The sequence below is a fragment of the Delphinapterus leucas genome, unplaced genomic scaffold, assembly GCF_059928025.1.
Source record: "Delphinapterus leucas isolate spDelLeu-1000000601 "Yukka" unplaced genomic scaffold, BTC_Dleu_Yukka2 spDelLeu_asBTCV2_sq25, whole genome shotgun sequence".
NCBI classification, from domain to species: Eukaryota; Metazoa; Chordata; class Mammalia; order Artiodactyla; family Monodontidae; genus Delphinapterus; species Delphinapterus leucas.
Window position 1 is genome coordinate 9,503,354 of NW_028322234.1, and position 25,316 is coordinate 9,528,669.

At 54.3% G+C, this 25,316-nt stretch overlaps 2 protein-coding genes across 2 annotated transcripts; one reads left to right on the forward strand and one right to left on the reverse strand.

The window, feature by feature from the left end:
- The first annotated feature begins 466 nt into the window (after positions 1–466).
- Positions 467–23,946, forward strand: MAST1 (microtubule associated serine/threonine kinase 1). Its single transcript, XM_022558342.2, has 26 exons — positions 467–600; positions 2,256–2,344; positions 2,822–2,897; positions 4,865–4,943; positions 6,842–7,002; positions 7,122–7,197; positions 7,370–7,579; positions 9,282–9,383; positions 9,487–9,619; positions 9,699–9,766; positions 12,419–12,498; positions 12,588–12,796; positions 15,232–15,370; positions 15,486–15,618; positions 15,755–15,920; positions 16,025–16,126; positions 16,291–16,413; positions 16,938–17,047; positions 17,768–17,946; positions 18,029–18,276; positions 18,612–18,818; positions 19,011–19,240; positions 19,560–19,682; positions 19,808–19,944; positions 20,804–20,991; positions 21,092–23,946. The coding sequence occupies exons 1-26, from the start codon at positions 518–520 to the stop codon at positions 22,327–22,329; spliced, it is 4,689 nt and encodes a 1,562-aa protein (XP_022414050.1). The 5' UTR covers positions 467–517; the 3' UTR covers positions 22,330–23,946.
- Positions 22,652–25,186, reverse strand: DNASE2 (deoxyribonuclease 2, lysosomal). The gene is made up of 6 exons (XM_022558353.3): positions 24,864–25,186; positions 24,566–24,746; positions 24,396–24,474; positions 23,916–24,080; positions 23,627–23,824; positions 22,652–23,210 (listed from the first exon to the last, which is right to left on the reverse strand). The coding sequence occupies exons 1-6, from the start codon at positions 24,956–24,958 to the stop codon at positions 22,870–22,872; spliced, it is 1,059 nt and encodes a 352-aa protein (XP_022414061.1). The 5' UTR covers positions 24,959–25,186; the 3' UTR covers positions 22,652–22,869.
- Positions 25,187–25,316: the final 130 nt, after the last annotated feature.

Genomic DNA, 25,316 nt, shown 5'->3' on the forward strand with positions numbered 1-25,316 from the left:
GCTCAGGAGTCCTATAGGGGGCCCTCTGCTGGCCTCTGGGGGTCGGGAGAGGAATCACCCTGGTACCCTTTTCCCCTAGGAGCCCAGCCCTCACCTCATGGCCAAGGGCGCAGGTGACCATGCTGATGAAGGACCTGTCCCATCCCACCTCTACCCCTCCAGTGGGCTGACAGGGCTTTTGGGCAGTGGCTGCTGGTCCCCGCTGACCTCTATCCTTTTGCTCCTTTGCCTTCCAGAAAGATTTGCCCCTGCCCCGGAAAAGCAGCAGGTGAGCCCTGGGGAGAAACGCGCGGGGCTGGCCGCCCCTTCTCCGGCCCGGGTGGGGGCGCCAGGCGGGCGCGCGGGCGGGGCCAGGCGCGCTGGTGCACTGCAGCGCCCCCTCCTGGCTAGCGGCAGCCGCAGGCCTTCCCCTCCCCCGCCCTACCCTGCCCGCTGCGGCTCCAGCCTCCGCCCCGCGCGTTTGCTCCCCGCGCCGCCGCCGCTGCCGCACCTGCCACCATGTCGCCGCCGCCGGGTCATGTCTGACTCTCTCTGGACCGCGCTTTCCAATTTCTCGATGCCCTCCTTCCCTGGCGGCAGTATGTTCCGTCGCACCAAGAGGTAGACCCCCGATCCCTCAGACCCTGACCTGGCCCTTCCCCCAAAGCCGCCCTCCGGCTGCTGCTGCAGGGCGGGGCCCGGGATGCTGCACCCGGTCCAGCTGCGCCAGAGGTGCTCGCTCGCGCCTTCCTGCCAGGGATGGGGCTGAATGGGGGGCAGTGTGGGCTGAGGCTGGGGGGACTGCACGCTAGAAAGGACCGCCGCGGGGGGAGGGGGCTGCGCCTGGTGGGGGATTGAGGCGCCTTTGTCTGATGGCGCTGCGGGCTCCGGCAGCCCGGTGAGGGTAGGGGAAGAAGGGGAGGGTGGGGGGCTTAGCACCCTCAGAACAATAGCCGCAGCCTGGCCTCCCCCCACCCCCATGCCGCGTGCTCTGGCCGCGCGAATATGCTCAGTCACTGAGCCGGGGAGGGGGGTGTGTGCGAAGAGAATGGAGGGGCTGGAGGGTCCCTCTTTGGAAGCTGGGATCCTGAGGGGCAGAATGAAAGGGGGGGCTTTTATAATAGCACAACCGCCACCCAAAGAACACAGCCTCATACGAAAAATAGTGACACACAGCGTCACTCAGGACATGATGTCACACACACATACACACACAACAGCCCTAGTGTCCCAGATACACCCGGGAGCCGCCACGCGTACCCAGCCATATGGTGGCCATAGGTCAGAGGCACGCACAGACACACAAGGACACTCGCAGCAGCATCACACAGTCAAGTAAGCCCACAGGCACAGTGTAGTGTACACTCTGTAAGATGTCACATGCCTGGTGATCCACACCATCTGAAATGCACACAGACACATGTGTGGCAATGACATCCGTGCAATGGCACAATATACGATATCACCTAGGCATGTCATATGTTGTGCCACACGGATGATAGAATAACAGACACAGAATCTTGCAGAGTCGGAGACACACACAACATCACAGGTTTTCACTCATTTTCATCCATGTCACACACAGTGGTATGCTCAGACGTGCCCAGTGTCACAGGGTGTTAAACTCACACACAGTAGATGCCACACGGGAACACACATGGTGAATGTCACACTCAGACACAAGGACAGTATCTCATACAGACTCAGATTGCTACACAAAGACAGACACGTAGCAGAAATCATGCATCACGCACACTTTACAGCACACAGTGGCACATCTAGTCATGGACAAGTGGCGTTACACTGTGTCATATAGACACACAAAGCCACAGGTCATGTCACACAAGATAAACCCAAGGACTGTCACACATGATATCACACTAGGATGCTCCCAGTGCTGAATTCACACACGGGTGCCACACCTGGATACACACAGCGAATGTCACGCAAGGACCCAAAGACACACAGACACTCAGTATCTCCATTAGTATCACGTGGACATGACTATCACCCCCTGGCTGATACACTGTGCCATGCATGGTCACACATGATCCACACCAGGAGTCTTGCACATACACAACACATACGCATCACCTCCCATACACAGTCCTACCGAGGCCTCCACTGCCTCCTCCTCTGAGCAGTCCTTTGGGAGCACGTCCAAGCACACACAGTTGGGAGACAGGTGGGGATCTGAGATGGGAGGGCTGCGGGTTGGGTCCACAAACTCACTGGGCTACGGCCGGGTCCGGTCCCTTGCCTCGCCTTCCCCGCAGCTGCCGCACCAGTAACCGGAAAAGTCTCATCCTGACCAGCACTTCGCCCACGCTGCCGCGACCCCACTCCCCACTGCCTGGACACCTGGGTGAGACAGGTGGTGGGTTTGTGGGCCAGACTAGAGGAGGCGTGGTCACAGGCGAGGGGTGTGTCCATGCCACAGGAGTGGTGGTCCAGAGTCTAGACGGAGAGGACCGGGATTGGACAAGGGGCGGAGCCATCCTTGTGTTGGCTTGGCCGGTCCGCAGGGGGACGGGCATTTGTGGGCGGAGGCCCAGGAGGAGCTTGATTGGAAAGGGGATGGAGCAGAAAGGAGGAGCCATACCTAAGGGGCGGGGCCACCCCGAAAAAGACGGAATCGGCCTGGAGAGGGGCTGGGCTGACTCGGTAGCCAAAACATTTTGAGAGGCAGGGCCACAGCTAAGGGGAGCGGTCCACCCATACGTGGGTGGGATTAGACTAAAGAGGGGGACAAGCTGCTGTTTGGAACCCGCTTTGAGGATCAGGAGGTTTGATGGGATTGCCTTCTATCCCAAGCCTGAAGATCCCTCTCTTTCCGCCACAGGTAGCAGTCCCCTGGACAGTCCCCGTAACTTCTCCCCCAACACCCCCGCCCATTTCTCCTTCGCCTCCTCCCGAAGGTGAGTCCCTCTCCCCAGGGCCCCAGAACCCTGGCCATACCCTCCCTACCCACCGTCTGGGCCACCATCTGTTCCCCTTCTAATTGCACCTGAGTCAGGCCTGAGGGACCCGCAGAGTGCCCCAACGTCCTGGCGGGAACAGGCACCCAGTCTTAGGGGCGGGACCTATAAGAAGGCGGGGCCAACCACCAGTTCAGAACCACGGAAGGGGCGGGGCTTCCTTTGCCGCGGAGTGAAAGCGCTTGCGCTATGGGGCCTGGGTCTTAGTCTCCCAAGCCTCGCTCTCCAGGCCAGGCGTTTCCATAGCAACAGGACAGGGAAGCAGGGAGGAAGTGCGCAAGCGCAGACTGCTTGATGCCCATCGAAGGACTTGGTCCTTGACGTGGGGGAGGGCCCCTAGGGCTATTTCTCGAGGGCCCAAGAGGAGAAATCTCAGGTTTCCATCGGGGGTCTCTGTGGGTTTCTGGAGTGTCCCTAAGATGAATTTTCTGGGGGGCTTTGTCGAGATTGGGGGAGAAAGAGAGATTCTTTGAATTTTGAGGGGGAATCTTTGAGGAGTCACCAGGGTGTTTGGGTGGGTCTCTTTTTTTTTTGAACTTTATTCATTCTAAAAGCGTCTGAACAACTGCTGTGTTCTGGGACCTGGGATATGGGGTGAACCACATCCCTGCTCTCTCCTTGGAGTTGAGTTGGGGAGGCAACGCAGGTCACCGCAAAGGCTGGTGAAAGCTGTGGGGTGCGAGTCACAGGAGACTCTGGGGACACAGGACGGCTCCCTTGGAAGAGTGGGGATTCCCTTCGACCGTGGAATTCAGCTGAGGGCAATAGGGAGCCAGAAAAGGGCTCCAAGATTGGGCCGGATGTGGTTACCTACATGGAGGGTGAGCTGGGAAGCAGGTGAGCTGAGCAAGGTCACTGCCTGGAGAGAGGATTCCAGTGCATGGGAGTGTGTGTACACGTGAGTGTGCAATCTGTGTGCTGATGCGGATGTGTGTGTTTGTGAGGCTGTGAATATGGGAGGCAGCCCATGCCTGTCTTTGTATCCATGGGTGTGTATCAGCGTGTGAGAGTGAACGTGTGTGACTGTGTGCTTCTAGGGTTGTAAATGTGTGTGTGAAGAGCTGAGGAAACATGCACCTCCATGTGTGTCTCCATGTGAATACGTAATTTGTGTGGGAGTGTGAATGAGTGTGTGGCTCTCTGAGAGTCTGAATGTGTGACTGACTGCGTGAGGGTGTCTTCAATGTGTGTCACGTGAATGTGAAAGTCTAGAGTGTGTGGGGGAGTGTGTGTGTATGTCAGAGTGTATGAGTACCAGGTCTCTGGAAGTATATATGTCTATATGTGAGTGTACGTCTCTTTTTTCATGTATGATTGTGTGTTAGCCTGGAAACATGTGATATTTGGGTCCATGTATGGAACAGTGAATGCATGTGAGTGTCTGTGTTGAAGAGTCACGTGGTGTGAATGTGTGTGACTTTCAGTGTGTGAACTCAACCGTACTAGTAACAGTAATACTAATGGATGTAGCCGTGAGAGTGATTGTGTCTATGGGAGCATGCGTGTGTGTGTGTATGAGGAAGGAATATTTCTCTGAAAAGACCCAAGTGATCTTCCTCTGAGAATTTTCTCATGGGGGTCCTCTAGCGGTCATCTTTTGGGGTCCCTCTGGGATGACTTCCTTGAGTGGACTTTTCACTTTGGGGGCTTGTTTGGCATGAGGTTGACAGGAGAGGAGTATAAATGGGAAGGAGCAGAGAAGACTGATCTTTGCTCCAGGTCCCGGGTACTTGGCTGGAAGACTTCCTTTTTACCTCCTTGACTCTGAGGGACTTCAGGAATCTCAGAGTGCAGATATATTCCCCCACCTCCTGCTCTGGCCATGGCCAGTGGTTTCTCTCACACTCTGAGGAATGGGGCTGTCTGGTGGGGCCTGGCGGCCTCTGAGCATGTCGGCTGGGTTCCAGGGCGGACGGACGCCGTTGGTCTCTGGCTTCACTCCCTTCGTCTGGCTATGGCACCAACACGCCCAGCTCCACCGTCTCGGTGAGTGTGGCAGGCGGGGCCGGTGGGTGGGAGCCGCGGGGGGCCGGCTGGACTGGCCTAAATGAGAGCTTTGGGTTTCTCTTGTTCTCCAAGGGTGTCATCTGTCCATCTCTTAGTGAGTTCCAAGTCCCCTCCAAGGTCCTGTTCTCCATCTTCAACATATCTTCTTGGGGATCCTACTTACCTCGGACTTATTTTAATTATTTTACTTATTTACTTATTTTACTTACTTATTTTACTTACCTCGGATAATGACATTAAGGCTCATGTGTTAAGCCAACTGCCCAAGTGTCTGCAGCTGGCCAGGGCACACCCCTTTCACCCAGAGCCCATTTGCTCCCCCACTGCAGTACCCAAATTCTCTCTCTCCATCTGCCCTCTTTTCTACATGTCTCTCTGGTTCGCTCATCCATACATTGGTATGGTGTTCAGCAGACTTTTATCACATGACTGTCATGTGTGTGGGGCTCTACAAGCTGGGTCTGGGCCCAAGGATTCACAAAGCCCTCATGGGAGGAGACAGATCAGTAAGAAGGCATTTATAACTTGGGGTGCTGGGGTGGTCAGAGCTGTGATGGGGGTAGCATAAGGCAAGGGGATGATAGCAGAGGGGAGGCACCTGACTGAGCTGGAGGGAGGGTCAAAGAAGGTTTCCTGGAAGAGGTGGCATTGAAGCCAAGACAAAGGATCAGCAGGGGGTTGGCAGGTGGAAGAAGGCAGGGAAGGGTGTTTCAGCAAAGGGGAGCAGCATGTGCAAACTCCCAGAGGCAACAGAGAACTTTTCACATTTAGAAAGGTGAAAATAGCCTTGTGTGGCTGGAACTTTGGGTTGGAAGTGGAGGGATGGAGGTGAGGCAGGCAGCAACCCTCCTCATGCTGGGACTTCTTGGCCAGGATCGTGAGGTGGATTTTATTCTAAATGCAGTGGGAAGCCATAGAAAGGCTGTTTTGCTTTATATTAAATTAAATTAAAAATTCAGTCTGACCTACTGATTCTGTAGGTCATAGATTGTGTGCACTGAAAAGATTAATAGATAATGATGGGTTGGGGAGTTTTAAGCAAGAAAGTGAGTGATATCATGTTGAAAAAGATCATCCTGCCTGCAGAATCTGGTGGCTGTCCCTGTGTTTCTCCACTGATGTCTGTGGGTCTGTGTTTGCCCCAACTGCATGCCAGGCCCTGACTGGGGCCAAACAGAACCAAATCCCTGCCCTGGAGGAGCAGACAGCAGTAACAAATAAGTCATAAAGATGTACAGTAGTAAGTAATGAGATAAGAAGTCAGCAAGAAGAAACAAGTTGGGGCAAGGAGAGGGAATGATGCGTGTGGTCAGAGGAGGCCTCCCGAAGGGTGACTTTAAAGCAAAGACTTGAAGGAGAAGTGATCCATAGTAGATGTGTCACAGACAGAGGGAACAGTCAGTGCAAAGGCCCTGAGGCACTAGTGTGCCTGGTTTGTTCAAGGACCATCAAGGAGGCCTGTGCAGCTGAAGCAGAGCAGGTGAGGGGGAGAGTGGGAGGAGGTGATGGCAAGGAGACAGGATCAGATCTTGCAAGACCTTGTGGGCTGTGGGGAGGACTTAGGCATTCACCATGAGTACGGTGGGAGCCATGGAGAGTTCTGAACAGAGGAGGCATGAGACTTGACTCAGGTTTTCACAGGCTCCCTCGGGCCACATTCATGTCTGTGTCACTGTTCTCACCTGTGTCTGTCCCTGCCCCCCCGCCCCCCCTCTGTTGCCAGGAATCCCAAGCTGAGCCTTGGGATCCAAGGATCATAAGCCAGGTCCAGATTCTGGCCTTGCTCAGTGGCCCGCCAGCCGCGGTGGTCCCAGACCAGGGTCCCGAGCTGTGGGGGAACGTGGTGGCTCTGACCCCGGCCCCGCCCCTCCCCCCAGTCTTCCTGCTCCTCCCAGGAGCGCCTGCACCAGCTGCCCTACCAGCCCACCGTGGACGAGCTCCACTTCCTCTCCAAACACTTCGGCAGCACCGAGAGCATCACGGATGAGGATGGTGGCCGCCGCTCCCCTGCGGTGCGGCCTCGCTCGCGGAGCCTCAGGTGGGCCTGCATCCCCCTCCCCGTCCAAGCTGGTGGGTCTGGGGGCTCATGCCCTGCGAGACGCCTGTCTGCAGTTTTGGAGGAAGGTGGCTGGACGCGATGGGCTTCTCTCTCCGCAGCCCCGGGCGCTCCCCCTCCTCCTACGACAACGAGATCGTGATGATGAACCACGTCTACAAGGAGAGGTTCCCGAAGGTGAGGCGGGGCAGGGGGCGGCTGCAGGGAAGCGGGGCGGCCGGAGCCCTCGCTCGCTTTAGCTCCGCGCGCCCCCTGGCGGCCGGCGCCGCGCCGTGCAGGCTTTGGCAACCACTGCCTCTGGGCTGAGCCCCGCGCCGGCATCCCGGCCCCGCCTCCGTCCCTCCCGCAGGCCACCGCGCAGATGGAAGAGAAGCTGCGCGATTTCGCCCGCGCCTACGAACCTGACAGCGTGCTGCCGCTGGCCGACGGCGTGCTCAGCTTCATTCACCACCAGATCATCGAGCTGGCCCGGGACTGCCTGACCAAGTCCCGCGACGGCCTCATCACCACCGTATACTTCTACGAATTGCAGGAAAACCTGGAGAAGCTGCTGCAGGACGTGAGTGCACCAGGAGGCCTGCCACACCTCAGGCTCTGAACCCCCAAATCAGGCTCAATGGCCCCATACTTTCCTTCATCCCACATCCACTCAGGGGGCGCCTGCCACATGCCAAGGGGCTAGTGTGGATTGAAGGGTGGAGGAGAAAGACTAAAGCCCCGCTCTAGGTCTGATGGAGGAAGCAGGAATTTATATGTATACGTATATATTTCACAAAATGCACCTTTTGCCTTTATTTCATCAAAATCACTATATTGTTATAACCAAGATTTTCACATAATTTGGTGATATTGACAGTAATAATTTAAAAGTTTCTTTTATTTTTTTCACTGTTTTAATTAATTTTATTGGAGTATAGTTGATGTTCAACGTTGTGCTAGTTTCTGCTGTGCAGCACACCGGATCAGTTATACATATACGTATATCCACTCCGTTTTTAGATTCTATTCCCATATACGTCATTACAGAGTATTGAGTAGAGTTCCCTGTGCTATACAGTAGGTTCTTATTAGTTATCTATTTTATACATACAATAGTGTGTATATGTCAATCCCAATCTCCCAATTTATCCCTCCCAACCCCCCAAACAGGAAGCAGGAATTTAACGTCCTTCACCTCCTTCAGGTCTTTACTCAAATGCTACCTCCTCAGATGGCATCAGGACTGAGACTAGGATGAGGCAGGTGATTTTTTTCCCCCTTCAGAACATTAATTATTGAAAAAGTTGGGAAAAAAATTATGTTAAAACTTAACATTAAGTTTAAATATTTTATTTATAATTAAACCAAAATTTGTTATAATTTAACTTTCCTGGTTTTAATGGAAACGAACTAATCAGTAATACTGTTTTCATTAAAATCATTAATCATTTGAAAAACATAAAAACATGTAGAGATGGTCCCACACGTTTCCTTTTGATTCAAGCTCCAGTATGGTTTGGCCCAGCCCTCTGGGATCCTGTCCTTATTTAAATTTTTCTGGGAATTCCCTGGCGGTCCAGTGGTTAGGACTCGGTGCTTTCACTTCCAGGGCCCAGGTTCAATCCCTGGTCAATCCCTGGTCAGAGAACTAAGATCCCACAAGCCTCACGGCCAAAAAGTAAATAAATTTTGCTTATCATTTTTTTCTGCATTAATTTTGATTTTTCAAATAGTGCATTAAAATATTAGTTATCTTGAAGACTGAGGGTTTTTGTGTCCAAGGTGACTGCCTCATTTGCCTCACCATAGTCCTGACTTTGATAGGCATGATAGATAAATTAATATGTGGCCTGTTTGATAGAAAACAGGAATGGAGAGTAGAGTAATGGTGATTGAGAGTCCTACCAGGTAGTGGGGTGTGATTTTGGATTGGAGGGGTCAAGGCAGGCCTCCATGAGGAGTTGACAACTGAGCAAAGACCTAAAGGAGGAGAAGTAGGAAGCCATGCAAGGATCTGAGGAGAGAGCATGCCAGGCAGAGGGATTTTTAACTCTGCCTGGATTATAGAGCTGTTTTGAAGATGAATTGAGTGAGTGAAGGTTTTAGGACCATGTTTGCTATAACAATAATGATTATTTTTACCATGTGGCCTGGGCCTCAGTTTACTCATCTGTAAAATGGGAACACAGCAGCAGTATTGTCAGTTCCTGTGGGGATGGGAGAGAAGCCTGGCTCAGGAAAGGCACTTGTGAACCACACCCCCACTATGCCCCACACCCCAGGCCTATGAACGTTCCGAGAGCTTGGAGGTGGCCTTTGTCACTCAGCTGGTGAAGAAGCTGCTCATTATCATTTCACGCCCAGCGAGGCTGCTGGAGTGCCTGGTAAGGGGGCTGGGCATGGGCGGGGGACAGTTGGTGGGGGACTGGGGAGGGGTTGGCTGGGACACCTTGGAGTTCACCCTGAGCGCACCCTGCCTTGCCTCAGGAATTCAACCCCGAGGAGTTCTACCACTTGCTGGAGGCAGCCGAGGGCCATGCGAAGGAGGGCCACCTGGTCAAGACGGACATCCCCCGCTACATCATCCGCCAGCTGGGCCTCACCCGTGACCCCTTTCCAGGTGCTGGCTGCTGGGTGCAGGGGACTGTGGGTGAACCAGCTGGGACCCCAGTCTCCACTCACTCTCATTCCCTTCCTAGATGTGGTACACCTGGAGGAACAGGACAGTGGCGGCTCTAACACACCTGAGCAGGACGACCTCTCTGAGGTAAGGCCAGGTGGCCCAGCAGGCAACACTCTGGTCTGGCCCGACTGGTCGGGGCTCACCTCCTGGCTCTTTGTCCTCAGGCTGGGTGGGCCTCTTGGTCCCCACTCTGAGCCTCAGTTTCCCCAACTCTAAAATGGGTTAATAATAGCTCTTCCTCCGTAGGCTTTTTTCTTTTCATGGTAAAATACACATAACATTGTTATTGACTACATTCGCAATGTTGTGTCTGTCTAGTTCCTGAACATTTTCATCATCCCAAAAGGACACCTTGTGCCCATTACGCAGTTCCTCCCCGTCCTCCCTCCCCCACAGCCCCTGGCAACCACTGATCTGCTTTCTAGATCTTTCTGTCTCTATGGATTTGCTGAATCTGGATATTTCATATAAATGGAATCATTCACTCTGTGGCCTTTGGTGTCTGGCATAATGTTTTCAAGGCTTATCCCTGCTGTAGCATAAATCAGTACTTCATTCCTTTTCATGGCTGAATAAAATAGGCTACATTTGGTTTATCCATCATTCATCAATGGACATTTAGGTTGTTTCCATCTTTTAGCTATTGTGTGAATAGTGCTGCTATGAACATTTGTGTACAAGTATTTGTTGGAACAGCTGTTTCAGTTCTTTTAGGTACATACCTAGGAGTGGAATTGCTGGGTCACATGGTAATTCTATTTTTAATTTCTTGAGGAACACTGCATGGAGTTTTGAGTGGGTTGAGTGTCTCTGTGTGTTAACAGCTCAGCATAGTAAAAATTACTATAATTCCACCCCCCAGGCCAACCACACTTGGTAGATGTTCCACATATCTGGTGGAGATTGCCCACCATAATGGTCATGCATGTGTTTTCTCTGAGCTGCCTAGTGTTTTCAAAAATGTGAAACAAAATATAGAAATCAGAAGATTAAAATTAGAATCTGGGTTTGTGCCTTTTTGAAAAATTAGAAGTTCTGACAATACTGTGATGGAACCAGCTGACACTGAGTGGGGGCTGGCCTATGATATGGGGTATCCACACCCCAGCCACCCATGGCTCTCACCTGGTATGCCTGGCCCATGAAGGCATTTGGATTTGTGACTTTTGTTTCAAATTGTGTCTATGAATTCACACATACATACACACACATCTGTCATATATATATATATATGTATATATATATATGTATATATTTTTTGAATCTCATTATACATGCCATTTGTTTAATTTTTTGAATAGGTAATGGAATGACATCACTCAAAAGTCTAAAACTCTAAAAAGGTATTTATCTTTAATTGTTGTTTGTAGGATCCTATGTAATTCCATTCAATCAAACTTGTGAATTGAGTGATTCAAATCTTCCATCTTCCTATTCATCTTTTTTTTTGCCGGATTGATCTGATAGTTTCTGAGAGCCATGTGTTAAATTCTTGTTTTGAGTAATTTCTCTTCGTAATTCTGTCAATGTTTGTGCCAGACTCTTTTGGGCTACATTTTTAGGAGTGTAGAGTCCAATATTTTTATATCTCATAGATCTTTTTGTGAAATATTTATGTAATAAATCTCTTGTCCCTAAGAAAAATAAATATTATTTTTTAAAAAGACATACAGTGAAAAATCTTATACCCACTCTTGTCCCCCATATCCCTATTACCTCAAATATGATTATATTTTGTCCCCTTTTTTACACAAAAGCATACAGTAATATTGTTCCTTATCCCCCTCCCCATTTAACAAAATACTTTGGAGAACTTTCTAATAAGTGTACAGAGATAGTCCTCATTTTAAAAATGTACAAGACTTCCCTGGCAGTCCAGTGGTTAAGACTCCATGCTTCTACTGCAGGGGGCACGGGTTCGATCCCTGGTCGGGGAACTAAGATCCTGCATGCGGCGCAATGCAGCCAAAAACAAAACAAAACAGAACAAAACAATGGTACAATATTCCTTTAGATTATATCCCCTCATGTGTTTATTTAACCAATTTCCTGTGTATGGATTGTTTCCAGTCTTGCAATGAGCAGGATAGTACATAGGTCATTTTTCACATGTGCAAGCATATTTGTAGCATGAATTCAAAAGTGAAATTGCTGGATTAAAGGGAACATGCATTTGTAATTCTGATATACACCCAAGTACCTTTCATGGGGGCTGTACCAATTTATACTCCCAACAGCAAGGTATAAAAGTATCTGTTTCCCCACAGCTTTGCCTACAGAGTGTCAGCTTTTTGGATTTTTTTTTCTTTTTTTTGGCCAATCTTCTGAGTGCAAAATGGTGTCTTGGTGTAGTTTTAGTTTGCCTTTTTGTCGTTATATGTGAGGTTTAACATTTTTTCACATGGTTAAGAGCTCTAACTCTAATTCACATATCTTGCCTATTTTTTCTCTTCAATTGTTAGTTTATTTGTTGATGTCTGAGAGCTCTTTATATATTAGAGTGATTAGCCATTTTGTAGGTTTCTTTCCTAATGGAGAGAAGTTAGTTATCAATATATGGCTTCAGGGTCAGCCAGTCTTGGGTTCACGTCTTGACTTTGTTACTCCCTCACTGTGGCACTTGGATGAAGGACACACCCACCCCCTCTGTGCCTCAGTTTCCCCATGTGTTAGGTGGAATAACAAGAGTGCCAGTCTCATGATGATGATGGGGTGGTCTCCATCTTTCCCCTGCAGGGCCGAAGCAGCAAGGCTAAGAAACCACCTGGAGAGAATGACTTTGAGACCATCAAGCTCATAAGCAATGGTGCCTACGGGTGAGCCACCCGGGGCTCTGGCGGGGGGAGGGTGGCGGAGGCCGGGTGTCTCGGAGGTGATGGCCGGTCCTCGCTCTCTCCCCCTGCAGCGCCGTCTACCTGGTGCGGCACCGGGAAACGAGGCAGCGCTTCGCGATGAAGAAGATCAACAAGCAGAACCTGATCCTGCGCAACCAGATCCAGCAGGCCTTCGTGGAGCGCGACATCCTCACCTTCGCTGAGAACCCCTTTGTGGTCGGCATGTTCTGCTCCTTTGAGACCCGGCGCCACCTCTGCATGGTCATGGAATATGTGGAAGGTGTGGCTGCCTGCAGGGCTGCAGGGAAGATGAGGGGATGCTCGCTAGTCAGGGCTGCTGGGGGTGACCTGCCTGAGTCCCAGTCACCAAATTAACTACCCACCTGTATGTTTATCCAACCATTTATCCATCCAGTCACTGATCATCCATTCCATCTGTTTATTTATATCCAGCCATCTATTGACTTATCTTCATTTCTCTCAATATAGATACATCCATCCAATTATCCACCCTTCCTTCATTTCATCTATTCATTTGCTAATCCATCTGTTTTTCTATCCATATATCTATGTGCCATCTCTCCATCCATCCATCCATTTGATTATCCGTCTGTTTGTCCATCCATATTTCTGTTTATCCATTACATCGTTATTTATTTTATTCAAGTATAGTTGATTTACAATATTATATTACATCTTTTTTTTTTTTGCGGTACGTGGGCCTCTCACTGTTGTGGCCTCTCCCCTTGCGGAGCACAGGCCCCGGACGCGCAGGTCCAGCAGCCATGGCTCACGGGCCTAGCCGCTCCGCGGCATGTGGGATCCTCCCAGACCGGGGCACGAACCCGTGTCCCCTGCATCGGCAGGCGGACTGTCAACCACTGCTCCACCAGCGAAGCCCTACATCTATTTTTTAAAATTAATAGACTTCACTTTTTAGAGCAGTTTTAGGTTTATAGAAAAATTGATTGGAAAGTACTGAGAGTTCCCACATACTCGCTTCCCCCTCCCCCCAGTTTCCCGTGTTATTTACATCTTGTATTAGTATGATACATTGGTTACAATTGATGAACAAATATTGATACATAATTATTAACTAAAGTCCGTAATTTATATTAGGGTTCATTGCTTGTATTTTACATCTGTTTTCCATCAATCCATCTTTTTCTATATCTAGACATTCATTCATCTATCTATTTCTTCACCTAACTACTTACCATCCATCTCTCCACCAATACCTATTTACCTATTTATTAATCCATCGGCTATCCATCCCTCTTTCCATCCATCCATTTACTGTTCTTAGTTTTATTCATTCATCCAAACCTCCATTCTAGCAGCTATCTCATTTTATCTAGCAAGCTATTTAAATCCATCTATTCATCCACAATTCATCCATCAATTTATCTGTCCATTTACCATCCATCCAATCATCCAACCACCAATGTATAGGTTTTTCATCCAATATTAACCCATCTATCATCCAAACAGACATGTATTATGGTTATTAGGACACACACATGATCTCACAGGGATACAACTGTGCCACTTCCGAGCCTTAATTGAGCATTCAGTCACTCAACAGGTGTCCCCTCATCATCTCCCTCATTCCACATGCTGTGCTGGGTGCTGGTGGATACCCAGACAGACACACTTTTCCCTCATGTAGGTAACATTCAAGTCTGTATAAACATACAATAAACAAGAAAAATAAGCCAAAAAAGACAAGGTTGTTTCATATAGTGAGGTTGGCAACAAGGGATATAAGGCTCAAGAAGACCATGGCCACATGGGCACTTTATTCTCTGCATAAGTGTGTGTCAGGATTATCTGGTGCCCAAATTCAGATTCCCTGGCAGTCCAGTGGTTAGGACTCTGTGCTTCCACTGCAGAGGGCATGGCTTCAAGTCTGATTCATCAGTTTCTGACATAGATAAATCTGGCTCAAGAGAAAAAAAAGGAAAGAAAGAAATTTATTGACTTGTGATAGAAAAAATCCATGTCACCTTCAGGAATGGCTGTATCTAGGTGCTCAAATCATGTCATTAGTAATCGCTCCATATTTTGGCTCTGTGGACTTCCCTTTAAACAGGCCCTGATATAGTAAGGTTACTATCCAACAGATTCCGGTTTACATTCTATGGGCTTAGTAATCTTTGTGAAAAAATAGGGAAAAGTCATTGGCGCAACTTGGGTTACATGCTGACCCAGCTGTTAAACCTGGAAGGAAATCTGGCCCTTGTAAGAAAAACGGGAAATGGACACCGAAGGAGACTAAAATATGAATGCTGCTTGCAGTAAATCTGGTGGGGGCAAGTAATTTATATATTAAGGCCCCGGACCCTCAAGTTTCAGACTCCAGATCAAGGGCCTAAACTCAGTAGATAAGCAGGCAGCCTTGGCCCAAACCAAACCTTACCTCCACCATCAACTCCCTGCATGACCCAACATCTCTCTGAGTCTCAGTCCCCTCCTGGGTAAAATCAGCAGATTATACTGACATTGGAGGATGGCTAAGAGGACAAGAGAAGCCTGGTAGAGGGCAGTCCCTGTGCAAGCTGGGGAGAGGGAGACCCCTATCGAAGCCTCAGTTTTCCTTAGCTATAAAATTGGGGCAATGTGAGATGGGGACTCGGTACTACGGTGCATGTTGAGTGCTCAGCTCTGAGCCAGGGGTACCTCCCTCTTCACATGGGCCTATTCCTTCACCCCCAGGGGGAGACTGCGCCACCCTGCTGAAGAACATTGGGGCGCTACCTGTGGAGATGGCCCGCATGTACTTCGCTGAGACAGTGCTGGCGCTCGAGTACTTGCACAACTATGGCATCGTGCACCGCGACCTTAAGCCTGACAAGTGAGCCTTGACCTTTCCCATCACTCCTTCCCTGTCCCTCGGGAGGCCCTGGCATGGAAGGGCCAGGAGGGAAGTGGATGGTCCTCGCCTCTAAGACCTCAGTTTGTTTCTGCAGCCTCCTTATCACCTCCATGGGGCACATCAAGCTTACGGATTTTGGCCTCTCCAAGATGGGGCTTATGAGCCTAACCACCAACCTATATGAGGGCCACATTGAGAAGGACGCCCGGGAGTTCCTGGACAAACAGGTGTGTGTGCGGGAGTGGGGGTCACTTCGGGTGGAGTGACCCGGCAGGACTGTGGGGCCCAGGGCCTGGCGGGGGGCACTGCTCCCCCGGGAGGCCCCTCCTGTGGCCAGGGCGTGGGCTGACGTCCTGCCCCCAGGTGTGTGGGACCCCAGAGTACATCGCACCCGAGGTCATCCTGCGCCAGGGCTATGGCAAACCGGTGGACTGGTGGGCCATGGGCATCATTCTCTACGAGTTCCTGGTGGGCTGCGTGCCCTTCTTTGGAGACACACCTGAAGAGCTCTTTGGACAGGTCATCAGTGGTGCGTGCCTCCGCGGTGGGCAGGCAGGGGGCACGGAAACATGGGCTGGCCCAGGGCCTCATGGACTCCAAAAGCGAACCCCAGCCCTACACCTTGCTCTGCAGATGACATCCTGTGGCCCGAGGGGGACGAGGCCCTGCCCACGGATGCCCAGCACCTGATATCCAGCCTCCTGCAGACCAACCCCTTGGGCCGGCTAGGGGCAGGTAAGGGGTCACAGAGAATCTGAGCTGGGGGGTCTGTTGTCCGGGAGCAGGGCTCCCAGTGCTGTGTCCCTGGGCCAGAAAATGGGTGGGGAGCTGGGCTGCTTGGCTGGCCATAGCTGTCACAAGAATTCCCTCCCCTACACCCTACACCCCTTCCTCCCCAGGCGGTGCCTTTGAGGTGAAGCAGCACAGTTTCTTTCGAGACCTGGATTGGACAGGGCTGCTGAGGCAAAAGGCCGAGTTCATCCCCCACCTGGAGTCCGAGGATGACACCAGCTACTTTGACAGTGAGCGGGGACAGGGTGTGGGATCCCTTGAGGGGGCGCTTGCATATGGCCTGGGCTGGGACGCAGCTGGGTAGGAGACTAGCCCCTTAGACGAGAGGAGAGGGCTGAAGTTGTGTCGGGAGCGGGGCTTGGCATAGGGGCGGGGCTCAGTCTGAGAAGAAGGCAAGAAAGGAAGCTGGGGTAGGGGCGGGGCTTGGACAGGAGTAAGTTCTAAAACTGGGACTGGACCTAGGTTACGAGGCGGTGCTAGGGCGCGGCACGAGGCAAGAGCCTGGGCTGGCATAGGCGGAGCCAGGGTGGAGAGCGCCTTCGGTGCAATCTGGGGATGTGGCCTCTGTGGAGGCGGGGCTAGACGAAGCCTCAGAGAGTGGGACGGGGACCCAGCGAGGGGGAAGGACCTAAATCTGATCCGAGAAAGGGGCAGGGGCGTGGCCGCGCCTGCAGGACCCGAACCTGGCTCCGGTGGGGGTGTGATTTGAGGAGTGGACCCATGCCCGTGGTCACGACCCACACCTCCACTCCAGCCCGCTCAGACAGGTATCACCATGTGAACTCCTATGACGAGGATGACACGACGGAGGAGGAGCCCGTGGAGATCCGCCAGTTCTCCTCCTGCTCCCCGCGCTTCAGCAAGGTGAGGCCAGGTGGGGATAGGGGTGGGGTGAGACCGTCGGGAGGTGGGACCTGTGTTTAAGTACAGGATGGAGGTGGGCCTGAAGTGGCCAGGGGCTGAGGAGGCTATGGGGAGCAGGGTCCAGGCCCAAGGTCTCAGACTAGAGAAGTTACTGAGGCGGTGAGGATCGGGGAATGATGAGGCTTGGGCGGGGGCGGCGGGGGGACATCCTTGCTGGATGTCTTGGAACCGACCTCTGGCATCGAGTGGAATCTAACGGGAGCCTGGACAGTTGTGGAAATGAGGACCCACAGTGGGGCGGGGCTAGATCTGGAAGGGGCGGGGTCAGGGCCTGGGGATGGAGGGGACTGGGCCAGGCCTTGGCGAGGCTGGGCAACCTCTCGCTTTTAGGAACATCACGTGGGGGGGGGTGCAGGACCTGCCTTGGGCGAAGGCACACATAACTGGGCGGGGCCTGGAGAGGCGGGGCAGGAAGGAGAGCAGATTCTTTAGGGCTAGCAGGGTCTAGAATAGGTCGGAGCCTAATTTTGTGGGGTGGGGCCAGAACTGAAGAACTGTAGGTGGTCGGGATCGGCCCAGAATTGGGGGGCTGGGCCCCCGGCTTTACTGGGGCGGAGCGTAGTTTGGCCGGGTCCAGTAGCGGGAATTCGATTGGTTCGGGAGGGAAGGCGGGACCTGGGGGCTGGACTTGCCTCCATCACCACTCATCCGTCCTCGAAGGTGTATAGCAGTATGGAGCAGCTGGCGCAGCACGAGCCCAAGACCCCCGTGGCAGCAGCGGGGACCAACAAGCGGGAGCCGAGCGCCAAGGGCCCAGAGGAGAAGGTGGCCGGCAAGCGGGAAGGCCTAGGTGGCCTGACCCTGCGCGAGAAGACCTGGAGAGGGGGCTCCCCGGAGATGTGAGCAGGGGCAGGGTTGGGGGTTTGGGTCCTTTTGGACCCGAAGGGGAGTAACTCCTCTGACCACGCCCCCTTTGCGCAGCAAGCGCTTCTCGGCGTCCGAGGCCAGCTTCCTGGAGGGGGAGGCCAGTCCTCCGTTGGGCGCGCGCCGCCGTTTCTCGGCGCTGCTGGAGCCCAGCCGCTTCAGCGCCCCCCAAGAGGACGAGGATGAGGCCCGGCTGCGCAGGTCTGCTCGGCCCAGCTCCGACCCCCCAGGCTCGCTGGATGCGCGGGCCCCCAAGGAGGCAGCTCAAGGGGATGGCACCCCCAGCGCCGGGGACCCGGAGGCCAGTGAGTGCCCCTTCCTGCCGCCGTCCCCAATTCCTCAGGGGTCATATATGAGCGTTCAATGAGCCTGTACTGTTTATGCAAGTTCTCGTGTACTCTTCACACTCCAATCTGGGATTCTCATCAATATGAGGAAGACCCGTTTTCCATGGTCAGTCAACAAAAGTATTTGAGCACTCCTCTGAGTCAGGAGCTGTTCGTGACGCATGTTACCTGCTCCCATGAAATTCACAAATCCAGCAAGGGAGAGAAGTGGGAAGCGCATTCCAGGCAGAGGGAAGAGCGTGCAAGAAGTTTATAACCTTGGAGTGACCCCTAACCCATCTGCTCTGTTACAGCCGACCGCCCACGCCCAGGCGACCTCTGCCCATCCTCGAAGGATGGGGACCCATCAGGCCTGAGAGCCACCAATGACCTGGTTCTGCGCCGGGCGCGGCACCAGCAGCTGTCAGGAGACCCGGTGGTAGAGAAGCGGCCTTCTCGAACCGGGGGCAAAGTCATCAAGTCAGCCTCGGCCACTGCCTTGTCTGTCATGATCCCTGCAGGTGACACTGGGCCCCGCCTGGCAGGGGAGGGGCTGCCCCCATTTGTGCCGGGTGCATTTTCCTTGTCCACAGTGACTGGCTCTGGGATGGGCCAGTGAGAGCTCTGGGACTTTGACTTGGGAGGAGGGAGGAGCGGACACAGGGAGACCTGTGTCTGTTGGCTTTGACCTCTGACCATGGGTCTGTCTGCAGTGGACCCCCATGGAAGCTCACCCTTGGCCAGCCCCATGTCCCCACGATCTCTCTCCTCCAACCCGTCCTCACGGGACTCCTCACCGAGTCGGGACTACTCGCCAGCTGTCAGTGGGCTTCGCTCCCCCATCACCATCCAACGCTCGGGCAAGAAGTATGGCTTCACACTGCGTGCTATCCGCGTCTACATGGGTGACTCAGATGTCTACAGTGTACACCACATTGTCTGGGTGAGCACTAATGGGTGGAGCCTGTGTTCTACGGTGGGGGTGGGGAGAGAGACACCCCCCACCCTCCCCAGGGGTGAGGGACAGCTCAAACTCTGGAACCAGGCAACCTGGATGAGACTCCTCTGTGACCCTCCTCTGTAACTTTTCCTTTCTGACTCTCAGTTTCTTCATTTGTAAACTGGGGAGAATAACTGTTATTTCATAAACTGTTATGAAGATTACCGTGCCTGCAGAGCTAGGTGTCTGGCACATAAGCTTAGGGAGCTTTCCTTGTTACCAAGCCTGTTAATTCTGCTCCTGTGGGGCTCCCTATCCCCAGCACGTGGAGGAGGGGGGCCCAGCCCAGGAGGCAGGGCTCTGTGCCGGGGACCTCATCACCCACGTGAATGGGGAGCCTGTGCATGGCATGGTGCATCCTGAGGTCGTCGAGCTGATCCTTAAGGTGAGTCCATGGGAGAGCGCCAACTGTCTTGGGGCGAGGGTGGGGCGAAGGGTGGGGGAGATCCCGGGGAGTTGGAGTTGCCAGAGCAGCTTCCAGCAGAGAATTTTCCCCCTTTCTTCCCCCAGAGTGGCAACAAAGTAGCCGTGACCACCACGCCCTTCGAAAATACCTCCATCCGCATCGGCCCTGCGCGGCGCAGCAGCTACAAGGCCAAAATGGCTCGGAGGAACAAGCGGCCCTCTGCCAAGGAGGGCCAGGAGAGGTGGGTGGGGCCAAGTGCAGTGGGAGGGGCTATAAACAGCAGGTCCCTGGAACACTCCAGTTTAGGAGCGATGGCCAGGGCTTACGTGGGAGAGGCATAGGTGAGGACAGGAGAAGGGACATTCACAGGAAAGGTGGCCGGGGCCACCAAGTGAAGAGCAAAACCAAGACAACAGAGAAGGAGGGGCTGGGAAAGCGGGAGGAGTCAGGAAAGGAGGATGTACCAAGCTCCTAGGCTGAAGGAAAGGCACTGTGGGAGCAGAGCTGAGCCAGCAGATGTGGACTAAGAGGGTGCCGTCCAGGAGATGATTCTGCCTTGCCGGATGTATTATATTTAGGCGACTGAGAGGGGCCGGGAGAAGAGATTTCTATCTGGGATGAGTATGCCAGGCCAGTAGAAATAATTTCTTCCCTTATATGTAGGAGGAACTAGAAGAGGTGGGTGGAACCAGGAGAGTTTTCTGTTTTGATCAGTGGGTTTGACCTGGACAAGGAGTGAGTGGGGATTTGAGATAAGCCTGGCTGAGCCCAGTGAATTTCTTCCCACTCTGACAGGTGAGTTTAGTTGGAGAGGGAGGGGCTAGACAGGTGGGCGGGGCCAGAAAAGTTTGGTTCTGTTTTGATGGGTGTTTCCAGCTTGGACTGTGAGTGGTCAGAAAGGACTGGGTAGACCTGAGGTGGGAGGAGCCAAGTGGGACGGAGCTAAAGGAAGTTCTTTGGTCTGGAACTGTGTGGTAGCTGAAGAGGGAGGGGTCAGAAAGGGTGGGTGGTTCCAGGAGGTACCTTGAAGTCCTGAAGTGGGAGGAGCCGGGAGCTCTGGAGTCTGGTCTAGGGAAGGTGGTCCCCTCCTTGTCCTCCAGCAAGAAGCGTAGCTCCCTCTTCCGCAAGATAACGAAGCAGTCGAACCTGCTGCACACTAGCCGCTCTCTGTCGTCGTTGAACCGTTCGCTGTCGTCCAGTGACAGCCTCCCGGGCTCGCCCACGCACGGACTGCCGGCGCGCTCGCCCACCCACAGCTACCGCTCCACGCCTGACTCCGCCTACCTAGGTAGGCCCTGAGCCTGGGCGGGGGCCGAGCTGCGCGCTGTGGCGGGCCGGTGCCCTGGCGGCGCCCGCGGCGCTCATCGTCCTCTCTCGCCCGTCCACAGGCGCCTCGTCCCAGAGCAGCTCGCCGGCCTCGAGCACGCCCAACTCGCCAGCGTCGTCGGCCTCGCACCACATCCGGCCCAGCACGCTGCACGGCCTGTCGCCGAAGCTGCACCGCCAGTACCGCTCTGCGCGCTGCAAGTCGGCCGGCAACATCCCGCTGTCGCCGCTAGCTCACACGCCGTCCCCGACACAGGCGTCGCCGCCGCCGCTGCCGGGCCACACGGTGGGCAGCTCTCACACGACGCAGAGCTTTCCGGCCAAGCTGCACTCGTCGCCGCCAGTGGTGCGCCCGCGCCCTAAGAGTGCCGAGCCCCCGCGCTCGCCACTCCTCAAACGCGTGCAATCGGCGGAGAAGCTGGGAGCCTCGCTGGGCGCCGACAAGAAGGGCGCGCTGCGCAAACACAGCCTCGAGGTGGGTCACCCGGATTTCCGCAAGGACTTCCACGGCGAGCTAGCGCTGCATAGCCTCGCCGAGTCGGACGGCGAGACGCCCCCTGTCGAGGGTCCCGGCGCGACCCGGCAGGTCGCCGTCCGCCGCCTGGGCCGCCAGGAGTCGCCCCTGAGCCTGGGCGCGGACCCGCTGCTGCTGGTTTCGAGTAAGGAGAAAGAGTCCCCGGGTGGCGCCGAGGCCTGCACTCCGCCCCGCGCGACGACCCCCGGGGGCCGGACCCTGGAGCGGGACGCCAGCGGCACACGACACCAGAGCGTGCAGACAGAGGACGGCGCGGGCGGGGCGGCCAGGGCCGTGGCCAAGGCGGCGCTCAGCCCGGTGCAGGAACACGAGACGGGCCGGCGCAGCAGCTCCGGCGAAGCAGGCACGCCCCCGGTGCCCATTGTCGTAGAGCCTGTGCGGTCTGGGGCCAAGGCTGAGGTGCCACAATTCCCAAGTGTGGACTCCAAGGGGTTGCAGGAATCTGCACCCCTGGCACCTCCCGCACCTGAGGCCCCGCGGGGCCGGGAGCGCTGGGTGCTGGAGGTGGTGGAGGAGCGGACCACGCTGAGCGGGCCTCGTTCCAAATCTGCCTCTCCCAAGCTCTCCCCAGAGCCCCAGACCCCCTCCCAAGCCCTAACAAAGAATGTACCCAGCAGTGCAGGGCCCCCAGCCCCACCTGCTTCCCTCCTGGTCCCCACCACCAAGCCTGAGGTGGCGCTGACTTCCCGGTGCCCTGCTGAAGCTGTGCCCCCAGCAGCCCCGACCAAAAAAGGGGCGCCCTGCCCCATGCCTCCGGGGCCATAGCAAAGGGAGCCACTGGCCCCGCGCTGTACAGCCGCCTGTATACATATGTACACATATAAATAAAGTGCGTCCGTGCTGCGTGAGCTTTCTAGAGCTCGCCCCTCCTCCCCTAGCAAGGCAGGACATCATGTTTCCTCCCCCTTGCCTGTGTGCTTGTTGAGGGGTGGAACTCCAGTCCTGGTTACCATAAAGAGGGGAGGTGAGTCTTGGTTGGCCCTTCCTTGTGGTCCCACTTTGTGTCTCACCTATGTGCCAGCTGCCCCCAGACCCTCAGCAAACTGCAGTGCTGTTCTGAGTCCCACCTGAAGAAAAGACGAACAGCCTCATTTCCCAATTTCTTTTTATTCCTCAACAATCCTGAGTAAGGTGTTATGATTCCCATTTTGCAGATGAGTAGATTGAGTCACAGAGAGGTTAAGGCACATGATTAAGGCCAAACAGATAGGAAGAGACTAAATAGATTCAAACTGAAGTCCAAACTGGCCCCTGAGCCTTAGCCCTTATATGCTCTGCTGGGCTTCCTAGAGAGAAGGCCCTGCTCTACTTTCCACAGGGCTCCCATGCCTTCACCAGAGGCTGGAAGGCCTTCCAGAGGGCGGGCAGCTGGGCACACAGTGTGCCCCCACCCCGGTGCTCCTCTCTTTTGTTCCGATTCATGTCACCCACACAGGCCCAGGGCCTTTCTGGGGCTACACACCACTTGGAATGGTCTTCTGTGGCATTGAAGGTTGGCCCAGCTAGCCCAGGGAAGGCTGTCTGGGTCACATCCAGTACGTGCTGGACCCCAGAGCAGTTGGAGGGCAGGATGCCAGAAGATCTTTGCCAGAACTGGACCTGTAGGTCACTGCCAAGGGCTTCCACCAACCAGCCAGAGTACAGGTCTGCAGAAGATGGAAAGAGGACATGGACAGGGTCAGGATCACTGCTAGGGATTCCCTAGGCCACTTCCCATCTCTGAGCTGTTTCCTCAGTTATCAATTCCTGGCAATCTGGGGAATTACAACATTAAGACTAATAGCCCTTACTAAATGCTTTATATACATCAAGCCACTCAACAGCCCTTTAAAGTTGATACCATTATTCCCACTTTTCAAAAAGGTAAGTTGAGGCCCTGGTTAAATCGTGTATCACACAGCCAGAAACCAATATTTGAACACAGGTATATTGGTTGTTTACCTCTCATGTGATTATGACTCCAAGGTGTTCTAGTCCCTAACCATGACCTGCCCTCAGCCATGGACACACCAGACACCCCCTCTGCAGAAGAAGTTCTCCAACTGTCAACCTCAAGGCTCACCATCTCCAAACTTTCCAAATTTGGCAAAGCTCTGGAACACGTGTCCTTTGTTTGATGTGAGTGTTACACTGCTGTTCCATGGTCCCTGGCGAACGTGATGGCCCTTGATTACCTCCTCCAGGTGGGGGAATTTCTGGGCGAAGTCCCCTTCCAGCCTATGGTCATACACGAGGGGATAGGTGTAGGTCAGCTGTCTGCCTGGAGGGCAAGGGGAGAAGAAAACGAGGGACTGTTCCAAGATTCTAGCCTGGGAATTAGGGACTCACCCTGCCTCCCCGTCTCCACTCACTGATATCCAGGAACTGGGTGAGAGGAAAAGATACACAGATCAGGGTCTGCCCATAGTTCTGGGCACTAGGAGGCCAGCTGTACGCAGCAGAGGAGGCAGGTGGAGGGAAGTTCGGAACGCTGTGGATCAACCAGAAGCCCCCTTCTTGGTCCAGGAGCAGCACACCTGAACCAGAAATTGGAGATCAGGGGGACTGCTTGAGGCATCCCAGCAAGCACATGTGCAACCCAGGAACACTCAGTCTGTAGGGGGCCTGGACCACAGGACCAGTGGGCAGTGTCAGAACCACCGCTGAGCTCAGTTTCCACAGCCATCGATTCTCATAGTCCAGAGGAAGGACAGTGTTGATTTAAAATAAGGAAACAGATGGCTAGGGCCTGACAGAGCAGCCCACCCTCACCGCCCTGGCAACTCATGGGTTAGCTGGGGGAAATGCACAGGGAAACCAGAACTCTTCCCCAGTCCCCAGTCTGGCCTCACCCTTCGTGTGCCCACGGCTGGAAGAGTCCTGAGACCCGCTGGATTGAGGCGGTTGGTCATTGTAGAGTAGAAAGGCGAGCTGGGGATGATGGACAGGGGCAACTTGAAGGTTCCCCCAAGTCGGGCCCACCCTAGAGTCCCACCCCTGGTTCCGCCGGAGGCGCCTTCACCTGGCTGGTGGTGTTTCGGTACAGCGGCAGCAGGCTGCGGCCCACGGCCCCCGTGGAGCTGCTGATGAACCCCGCACCGTCGCGCCAGCCCCCTGAGTCTTCGTCTAAGTACTTGTACCGCAGCCCCCTCTGCGCCGCATCTCCGGGCCCGCTGTGGGCCGGCAGCTTGTAGACGACGAACCTGGAGGTTAGGAAATGGACAGAATAGCGGGAGAAGAGAAGGAACCCCAGTCTTCACCTAGGAACGCAGCAATCCCCAATGCGGCCCTGGAGGGATGGTCGGCTCCCGCGCACTCACCAGTCCACAGGCTGCCCCGAGTCCCCGTAGCAGGTCAGGGTCCCTACAGGGACCCAGAGCAGCGCGGCCAATAGCAGCAAACTCAGGGCGTCCATGAGCTCAGAGCTCTAGCTGGGCTCTAGAGCTCTAGCTGGGCTCTAGAAATCTGTGTCGGGACCGCAAGGCGCAGGGTCACGAGCTGGGCCAGACCCGGCCTCTGGTGAATTTCACTTCCCCAAACCCGCCTGGGAACCCAGGCCCAGGCATCACGAGGATGGAGACTCCGCCCGCGAGGTGAGAAGCAGAGGTTTGAATAGGTAGTCAAGGATCCTCTAGAGGGCTCGGCTTTCTTCCGGGCAGTCACTCCCTGCAGGCTCCGCCCCCGACCCGGCCAGCCTGGGGCCTCCTCCTGCTTCCGGCAGACTAGTCCCTGATAGGCTCCACGCTCTGGCTGGGCCCAGACACGGCCTCTCA

What these genes read in the sequence shown, in the direction of transcription:
- MAST1 (XM_022558342.2), top strand. Translation starts at nt 518, where the DNA reads ATGTCTGACTCTCTCTGGACCGCGCTTTCCAATTTCTCGATGCCCTCC. An exon ending in CACCCGTGACCCCTTTCCAG is followed by an intron (nt 9,620 to 9,698) that starts GTGCTGGCTGCT and finishes TTCCCTTCCTAG; the next exon opens with ATGTGGTACACCTGGAGGAA. An exon ending in TGACACCAGCTACTTTGACA is followed by an intron (nt 16,414 to 16,937) that starts GTGAGCGGGGAC and finishes CCTCCACTCCAG; the next exon opens with CCCGCTCAGACAGGTATCAC.
- DNASE2 (XM_022558353.3), bottom strand. Translation starts at nt 24,958, where the DNA reads ATGGACGCCCTGAGTTTGCTGCTATTGGCCGCGCTGCTCTGGGTCCCT. An exon ending in TCGGGGCAGCCTGTGGACTG is followed by an intron (nt 24,747 to 24,863) that starts GTGAGTGCGCGG and finishes CCTAACCTCCAG; the next exon opens with GTTCGTCGTCTACAAGCTGC. An exon ending in CACCCAGTTCCTGGATATCA is followed by an intron (nt 23,825 to 23,915) that starts GTGAGTGGAGAC and finishes CTTGCCCTCCAG; the next exon opens with GCAGACAGCTGACCTACACC.